This window comes from Aythya marila, assembly GCF_965140915.1.
Source record: "Aythya marila genome assembly, chromosome: 11".
Classification (NCBI taxonomy): Eukaryota; Metazoa; Chordata; class Aves; order Anseriformes; family Anatidae; genus Aythya; species Aythya marila.
Genome location: NC_139052.1, coordinates 11,423,464 through 11,432,983, shown reverse-complemented (window position 1 = coordinate 11,432,983; position 9,520 = coordinate 11,423,464). Strand labels below are relative to the sequence as shown.

Sequence of the window (9,520 nt, the reverse complement as noted above, 5' to 3'; positions counted from 1 at the left end):
CTTGAATCAGTCTGAGTTTTTATCTGTCTACATGCATATATAAGCAACAGAGAAACAGGAATTTTCAGGTAAGCAAATCTGTATGCTCAGCATTTCTGATATTTTGAGGGATCTATGAAGTTTGTCATGAAAAACAAACATTAGACACAGTGGATGTGAATTTCATAACAGGCTTGGAAGCTCTAACTCCAGCCCTCTCTCTAGAAATTACTGACTGCAATACCACAAGCAGATCAGGTAGCATGAATGCTCTGGTTTATTGATGAAACAGAATTTAGCTGATTCTGCCAATGAATTCTAATTGCAGATGTACTCACTGTTGTTGTTTTTTCATGACTTGTTGCTTCCTTTGGGTGCAGAAAAGGCCTGACAGGTGTAGAACAGGAGATAAGCTCTGTCAGTCTGCACTGAGGAATTTGGGATCTTGGTGATCTGTGAATCATCCAGTACCAGTTTTTGGTGACTGAGTGCTTGCAGAATGCTGTGTAGTGGCCACCATCCAGAAAAACAGAGTGGATCTGTAACGAACAACACGGTCTGTTAGAACAGAAGGCTTGCTCTCTCCTAATAGAGAAAGTTAGGAATTGGCAATCATTTTCTGTTTGCATTTGGAAAAAGAGAGTGAGAAGATTCTAGCCCCCTTTGGCCTGCAGAACAGAATATGAATTCAAATAAATACTTTAGAATAGAGCAAACAGACACTTCATAGATGATGATTATGCATCTGTATTCTGCAATATTAAACTTAGCTATTAGCTCTGATACAGGCCACACTTGCAGAGAGTAATGGAAGAGTCCACCGAGTCCTTGTTTACGGCCAGGATCCTTGCAGTATCTGCTGAAAAGGCTGAAGGCTGCAACAAGGTGTTAGTGATGAGGAATGCATGCTTTTTAAAACTGGGCTGCAGTAGGGGAGAAGAGAGAGAGGTGGTTACTTCGCCTCTCTGGTTCAGTTACGTACTGTCACTGTATTATATCCCTGGCTGGAGAAAATTAAAATTTGTATGAAAAACTTGCATCCATTGAGAGAAATGCACAATAGCAGAAGCAGTGTATGATAGGTTTAACATTACTTATACATGTTAAGCTAAATTATAATTCTAAAATCAACTCTCTATATAGTTTTATATATATGTATGTGTATATATAGACATGTTACTGGTAGACTGTTAGTCAAGCAAAGAGGGACCATCCTCTCTCACATGTTCTAAACTGTTTGAGGCAGGAAACCAAATGCCCTTTTTTCATTAGGGTGTGTACGTATCAGCTTCTTACTGATGAAAACTGTGTTCAATTAGTGATGGCTTTGTCCAGGAGGCACTTCAGCTCAAGAGATGCACTTGCAGTCGGAACAGAGTAAGGATAGATCGGGAGGGGTGGGGGGATGCTGGCTGGTTTTTTTGTATGTATGTTTGTGTGCTTTTTAAAACCACAGAATTTTTAAGTGCCTGGAACAGAGAAGACTGTTGCTGTAATTAAGTCCAAGCTAACACAGGCTTGCTTTGTCTGCATTAGGTAAGGCATGACAAATAAGTTTGGAAAGGCAAAGCTCACCACTAGAACACACAAGCTGTACTCTGGGTTCTTGTGGAAGAGTGGGTAACTCTGGAGAGAGATCCAAATTGCTGAGTGGATAGCAGATGTCAGCTAAGAGTTTCCTTTTGTAGTTACCTTGCCCTTCAAACCTGAAATAAAATTTTGAACTATTTTAAACTTCTTTCTTTTACTGTGGTGGTTGCTTAACTGGCTTTCCTAGGGGAAGGGAAAATGACTAGTGGCTACCTTGGGCTTGAAACAGATCTGTGTTAATGTTGAGTATTACAGGCAACTGACAGAAAACATACATACAATGCCTGCAAGTGCTGTCTGAGCAAGAAAAAGAAAGGCCTTGCTTCTTGATCCTTCTGTCTATTAGAAATGGACACAGGTGCTAAGAGCAGACAAAAGCCAAGCCTCTGCATGGCTGTCAATGTGTCCTAAATGTTCTGGACTACACTGTCATTGTCAACTCTTCTTTCTTTCTAGGCTTTATCCTTCTTTCTTTTGTAATTTCTGGTACTACACCATACTTTAAAACTTCCATAACTTGGCCATCACCTAGCCATATTTATATAGCCAAAGGCTATAACTAGGAGCCACAAGTTCTTTTTCAGCATGTCAAGAAAAGCATGTGCTAAATGGGAAATTAAAGAAAAATTATTCTGGGATGGTTGAACTTCTTTGAACTGTTATATAAAGTTCACATTTTTAAAATTTTATTTTTAATATATGAGCAGTTGACTATAAGAAATTCTTGATAATAAATTTGGTATCAGCCACAGATGGCTAGTAAAGTATGCCAAGCAGCAGCTCTTATACTGAATTGCAGCTTTGTATGGTATACCCACTTATTTAGAAATGATTTAGTTAAGGGTGAACAAAAATACAGTGCCATGACAAGCAGAACCCTCATCCCCCCCTCCAAGGGGTAAATTTCTCTCATCCCGTTACAACTCAAAAAAAAAAAAAAAAAAAAAGTAGGTAGCCAACTGTTTCAGAAGTGCCTTCAACACTTTCAATGGTTAGAATGGAAGCAAATGTTCAACGTGGCTTGACAATCAAACCTGCAAAAGACACTGAAAATGAACGAATGATCTACAGCACGCTAGGACCCTTGAAGTTTTATCCATATACTTGGCGGTTCTTTGAAAAGAGTGTATAGGCAGTAGTGCTGTTTTTAAATAGTGTCGATAGTATCTATACTATTTTGCTAAGTGGTTTATATATTGCTAAGACTTCAGCTGTTCCCTGTCCATTACTGCAATGCAAGGGAAGGAGACACACTCATTTGCAACGCAGTAGGGGGGCATTAGGTCTTGGTGGACCCATTGCAAAATCCTGGTGGTTTTATAGTGTTTGTTTTTTGTTTGTTTGTTTTTCCCTAAAAAAAAAAAAAAAAAAAAAAAAAAAAACTACTTAGAGCTCGGGTTTATTTGTAAAGAAATAACTGTTCAAGAGAGAATCTAAATGTAACCGATATTTGAATAGCTTTAAATCTGGTGCAATTTATCAGCACCTCCTTCCAGCTACAGATTAACTTGGAGGCCTTGGGCAGACAGGCACACACCCATGCTTACGTGACTCACAGTAGTTATCCTGTCATCCCAGCAGCTACTTGCACATAACATCAAACACAAGTCTGTCTTGGAAGGAAGAGTTCTGATTCATTCTTGGCTGCACAGCTTTTGTTTTTCTAAATCTTCAGATTCAATGTTATCTTTACCCACAAAAACCCTTCCTACCCTACCTTACCTACAAAAATCCTCTTCCCCCCTCTTTGTTATAGGAACCAACCTCCCCGCACTTTTACAACAAAACTCGTGCTAGCAGCAGCTTGGAGGTCTCTGTCCTCTGGCTCACTTCCTCCATAGCACCAAGCCAGGTACAAAGGACGCACTGTGACAGGATTTTGCTTGCAGTTTACCACCTCTTCTTTTAAGCAATGCTAAAACTAACTTCTGTGAAAGGGAATGGTGGGCTTTACGAGAGACTGGCTGGCTGCTGCCCACGTAGGCTAGTATTTAGTCTTGTCCCCAAACTTGGCTCTAAAATTCCATTACTTTACTTGATGTCTGCAGTAAACTAAATTACTTTTCCGAGAGAAATTAAACAAAAGTGTAATATTCTGGACATATGGGTAGGAACGATTTAATTGCTAGCAAAGTCATTTATCAGAGGAACTGAGCAGACATAGGGGCATAGCAAACAGGTTTTAGGCAGATGAAAAGGGGGAAGAACTAAAGCACAGAAGGGCAAGGAGAGGAAGAGGTGAGTACGATGATGCTACAGACAGCATTAGCATAAGATGAGGGGCTGCAATTTGACATAGCATTAGATGAAGTTAATGAATTATTGTGTGCATGTGAGTATGAAACAAAGGATATGACAATTTTAGCAACTGCATCTTGTAGTTTGTAAGAGGAGAATAGGTTATTATTGCATGAAGTGCTAAACCACAAAATGTAAGGAGGAAACAGCTACAGCCCTGAAAACATTCCAGCTGCACTCTTACCTTCTTAAGAGCCTCATGGAGCTCATTCGGCACACAGATCAGAAACGCCTGTGCATCCTGCTGAGTCCTCTTGATAAAAGTTGGCTACCACTCCTCAAGGACTAAACACAAAACCTCTGGGGAAACAGTCAGACTCTCCAAGCCATATACCAGACATCAAATAGCCAAAGGCAGATTCACCATACTCCCTCAGAAAAGTAAAAGTTTCAGGTAAAGAAGGAAAAGAGGGTGGCTCTACCTTCAAACAGGAGCATAATAAACTTAGAAAATAGACACTGGTACAGTGCAGCTCTGATGGCCTCTGTTCCAGTTCTGGCAGAGGCAGGAAGAGCCTGGGCTGCCTTGGTTTCCTTCCAGCACTTTGCCCAAAATAGTTAGCAATAAGGTGGGCATCTGCTGATGCCACTGCACTCAGCATCTCAGCCTAACCCAAGTTTATTCATGTTTGCTCACACTTGTATTAATTTTTATTATTCCCATGCTACTATGCATCATTCAAGAAGACAACAGAATATATTTAGTGCTACTTTTTGTGGATCCGAAACAAGACCTTGATTACACTATTTTTGGCATTACACATAATATAGAAATCCACATCTGTGCTACTTTCTGCAAGCTCCAGGGCTTAGAATTAATTTCCTGTTACTTTCAGCAGATTACCTGCAAGAAAAAGTATTAATTATAAAGTAATCAAAAGTCTTTTCAAAAGAATTGTTACTTATTTTTGTTTTCCAATTGATCTGTTAGCAGCATGCAATGTGAATTGTTACTACCAGGCTTTTAGCTGTAGGCTTTTCTCATCTCCAAATTCTTGTAGTGTTAAGTGGTATGTCATTTAGCAAAATGCAACCATGAAGAATAAAAGCGTAGGAAATCATTGTCACAGGCTTAAAAACCAAATCTCTCCTTTTCCTAATCACAAAGCTACCAAGCAGTAGCTAGGAAACCAGCTCCCCAGGAGACTCACCTTCATATATTTCACCACAACATATTTGGAATTGTTTTTCTCTGAAACGTTTCAGCACCTAAAATACTGCAGTAAAACACTCAACAATGCTGAGTTTGCTGGATTCATTAAGCAATGAAATTAGTGTATTCATATACTTGAAATTTTTGCATAAAATGCTATGGTTGTAGGAAATTAAGTGCATTTTAAAGCAGACGTTACCTAAGTAACCAACACTACTATGCAAGTACATAATACTCAGTTTAATCTGTTATTCAATCAGTTTTTCTTCTAACAAATATATCCTGAAGATCATGGTAGGCAATCAAAGCTATACAAGGAATGAACGCAGCTTACCTATTTACTTATATGAAAGACATTGTTTAAATAGGTTAAGCTAAATGTCCTTTTAGTAGGAAAGACATTGAAGCCTTTACAATTTCTACTAAAAACTATTAGAGGTTTGAATTAGTATTCTTGTACTTAAAATATTAAAACAATGATACCAATGCATGCCAGTATTTTGGTTTTAGGCAGTTAACAGGTTCTGATGTTCAGTACTGCTTTTTTTTTTTCTTCCTCCTCAGAAATCTTGAAGAAGTTTAAAAGCTGATGGATCACAACTCTTTTAACTATTCATAGAGAATAATGGGCATGCATTTCAAGATTGATAAGGCTTTAAAAGAGGAGCAGCATTCGATGTTATCAGACAAATGCACTTGTTCCCACAACCTAGTTTAGAGAAGTGCAGCATCAATAGGATACGGTATTTATGACCCCCTAAGGGTCAGGATACTCCTTCAAACCAACTCTTACTTGCCACCACATTTTTCCAATGCCTTCTTTGAAGAATACTTACAATTATGATTGTTTTCTGTCAGTCTGAAAGAGATTGTCTTCTCCTCAGTTTACATATAGGCCTCTCATGTAATTCTAGCTGTAAATCTCCAGGAGTAAGATGCTACTCATGACAGGAAGATGTACAGAAATACATACACTTAGCCACTGATAATCACGCCCAGTTATCTACATGTTCCCCAACCCTATTTGACCCTTTTTGTCTTTGAAAGGCTTCAGGCCCTAGGCACTACAACAGTGACCAGGGGAAACATTTCCCCCTATCAAACACCCACCACAAACTTCAGATCTGTTTATTTTTTAAGAAATTAGTCACAAGCAAAACTACTGAAAACAGTCATCATGGTTGTATAAGTGAACTGTGTATTGTTAAATTTTATTGTCAGGAAACAATGTTTCCTAATTTTAATGTGTATTTTTCCCAAAATGGTTATCCTATTTTATATACTAAATTTAGTTTGTAACACTTGAGGCTCCTTTAGGAATCCTTCTTAATTCTAAGAGCTAGCCTCACTAACACATTGACTATTGCTTTTACTTGACTAAAATACAGCATTAAAAAGTTATAATTACTATCTTGAATAGATGCCAAATCACCTGACAACAACTGAAGGGGATGCTGGCAGGAATCCAACAAGGAACTACAAATTTTAAATAAACATTGTAAAGAGCTTTAAAATATTTTGTGTCATTTACTCATTAATCCTATCACATAAGTTTGTCCACTAGAGGTGTTTTCACATTTTTTCCCCTGGTTCCTGTTGTTACCACAGTTGAGATACTCCAAAGGTGGACAACTGCTTTGGTCCAGCACAGCAAATTCTACTTTTCTGCATGAAGAGCTACTCAAATTCATCCAAAAAACCTTTCAGACTAAGACAGACAGCAGAAGTCTGTAAACAAGAATAAATTTATTTTAGATTCTTTAAAGATTTAATGATATACAAAATGTATACAGTATTATATCCTTATAACATTTTACCTTTCCCCGTCAAACATAAAACACCATTTAAACAGCTATTGTGTTCGTGCCTTAAGTCTGTATCTATAAGATACACTACTGAATAAAAAAATTTATAGAGCTATATACTGCCCTTTTAATTAAAAATTACAAATTAGTACCTATGTAACAAAAAAATCGCAGCATGAAACTTCAGTTGGACAACAGTTTTTTCTTGCTGAATGCTCAACAATATTTGGGACAGTTAAATTACATTTTATTGGCATGAAGGTGCATTGCAATCTCCCGTACTTTACATAACGCTATTCCAACCCTAGTCTCTCTTAAATAAGTACCACAAATAACATAACATTAAAGATGTTTTCTACACAATTTTAAATACATTTAAAAGTTATGTGTACATTCGGTTTGATACACTGGTTTTATGAGATCTTTGGAAGGCATAACTTCTGAAGCAGTCACTACGTACAACAAAAAGCACTTCCAACTTGTGTTCTCACAAGGCAACTTATTTGGACCAGTACATACTATTTCTTCTATTAAATACAATTATACCAGTCTATCATGGCTTTGTTTGTTACTATTTCATGGTGACATGATAAAACTGAAATGTATAAAACAAGAAATCTCATTATGCACAATTAGGGCTCTATTCCACAAAAAATAACAGCTTTACAGCTACAAAGCTGAAACCTGATTCAGGAGACTCTCTCTCTATTGGAACAGATTAAGTTCCTACCTTCAACCTCAGCCTACTGGCATCACAAACACACCCCTCATTTGGCTCTGTCTTCTTCAAAAAGCCAGAGTAGAAGACATCTGGTTAGAAAATGTTAGCGAACAGTTCCAAAAATGCTCACAGAATACTCTGGCATCAGAGAGGTAGGTGCTTTCTCCTATCTTTTGCCGATTGACAGTAAGACAGCTGCCAAAGAGACAAATGCTTTACCTTAAAACATCAACTACCAAGATCCTTTTGGTTGAAGGCATATTGCACACCACAGGACTACAGAGAGAAAATCCTCCACTAAACCAAACCAAAAGCAAAAATAAACTTTCTGCTAAAAAGCCCCCTTTAAAAACATACCATAAATACTCATCATTATTCAACCTCTAAAACGATCAGCTGCCAAGCTGTTCTCTGTAGATGGTTATCACAAGTTGTTAGGTCCTCAGATAATGGACCAGCCAAAATTCCACTTATAACACAGTAATCCTTGTTTTGATGCATCTTTCTTTTAATTATGGTGGAGGAAAGATAAGTGACAACTTTGTGACATTCCATGAAGTTTGGATGAGGCCACTGATTTGGTCACATCATTAGAGCATCAAACGAATAGAATTAGCTGAATCTGATTCTTTGGTGCAGCTTCCAGGCTGAATTGTCAATTCAGGGGAATCATCCTGAGGAAATATAATCTTGTCAGGTGTGTAATCATTCCTCTTCAGATCTAAATAAACAAAATGAACCAAAGTTATTTCAAATAACTGGCTAGGCATATGTACTCATAAGTAAGAATTCCTCAATATGTATTCAATGCCACAAAAGGATGTTTTATTGTATATGTAACAGGAAGCATATAGTTCTACTTTAAAAAGTGATGGAAACTTAATTATTTTATTTATAGATACTATATAGCAAGTACCAAATCAACTTCTAATGGAAATCAGACCCTTTCATGACACCCTTTGATGCTACCAGGAATTACAACTCAAATTTGAAATAAAAGACCTCTCTTCATATGAGAAACAACCTAAAAGAGTAGCATTGAACAGGCAAGATCATGCAAGTTCTTTACGTTATTCTGCCAGTCTAAAAGCCTGATACAGAGAAATAATTTCAAGGTTTGATATGAGTGCAGTGTAGTCCATGCAACAAAAATATTCAGAATTGAATGCTTTACTAGAACAAATTTATGCAGACCTAGACACATATAAAAAAAGGGCAAAGCCCCCCAAAAAAACACATTCCATTTTTTGGCTAAGAAGTCTCAGATTTTGCAGTATCTTTACCTCATTTTCCTACTTTTTCTGGGAACTCTTATTATTTTTTACTGCACCTTCTGAAGTCAAGATCCATCTAGTTTACCTTCTTCAAGTACTGTGCATACAAATATAGATTACATACATTGTCAAATCCTTCAACTAGGATTTTTTATCTTAAAATGGCGTATCTTTTTGAAGTAAAAATACGAAACTGATGTTTATTACTTACTCTACTTTCATGGCATGACATTACTAGATCATTATGTATTACACAAAACATCGTGATACCCGAGAGCTTCAGAAAAAAATACAGCACCACTCTTACCAGGAAGTTTAAGTTTCCTGCAGCAGGAATTACAGTGATGCTTTGCTCTGAAGTTTTTTATTGCATCCTCTCCCAGATTGGCTGGACCAAACACCATATCATATGACCTGAGAAAGAGTGCGTAAACATGAATTGCATGTGTTCTCTGGCAAAACTTTTACAGTACCTGTTTTCTTTAAATCCTTCTATGACCTTACCTTTTTTCTCCAGCTTTTATCACAGAGGGATCTGTCAAGTTTTCACCAACACCTTTAGACAGCACATGAAGAAAAAATTAAATCTGATACATTACACAAATGCACTAATATTGAAAAGCCTTGCCATTTTTAGCTATGACTTCTCAGCTTTTCCAAGAATAAAGGCGGAAAGAATTAAAATGGTATAGAATACGTG

At 37.3% G+C, this 9,520-nt stretch overlaps 2 protein-coding genes across 3 annotated transcripts in view; both read right to left on the bottom strand.

The window, feature by feature from the left end:
- Positions 1 to 310: 310 nt before the first annotated feature.
- On the bottom strand, positions 311 to 5,825 carry USP50 (ubiquitin specific peptidase 50; the record flags this gene model as incomplete). Its single annotated transcript, XM_082769160.1, is given in 9 exon segments — positions 311 to 446; positions 449 to 518; positions 1,555 to 1,606; positions 1,608 to 1,685; positions 3,350 to 3,435; positions 4,052 to 4,135; positions 4,139 to 4,175; positions 4,177 to 4,289; positions 5,814 to 5,825. Coding segments are annotated over 9 exon segments (648 nt in total). The 3' UTR covers positions 311 to 330.
- A 928-nt stretch (positions 5,826 to 6,753) lies between these two features.
- The window catches only part of TRPM7 (transient receptor potential cation channel subfamily M member 7), a 53,752-nt gene continuing 50,985 nt past the window's right edge, over positions 6,754 to 9,520 (bottom strand). For both annotated transcript variants that reach the window (XM_082768920.1, XM_082768921.1), the window contains exons 38-40: positions 9,325 to 9,376; positions 9,128 to 9,234; positions 6,754 to 8,267 (exon numbers count right to left, since the gene is read on the bottom strand). In XM_082768920.1, coding sequence (XP_082625046.1) covers positions 8,137 to 8,267; positions 9,128 to 9,234; positions 9,325 to 9,376 — 290 coding nt within the window. In that variant the 3' untranslated portion in view covers positions 6,754 to 8,136. The remainder of the gene's footprint in view (positions 8,268 to 9,127; positions 9,235 to 9,324; positions 9,377 to 9,520) is intronic.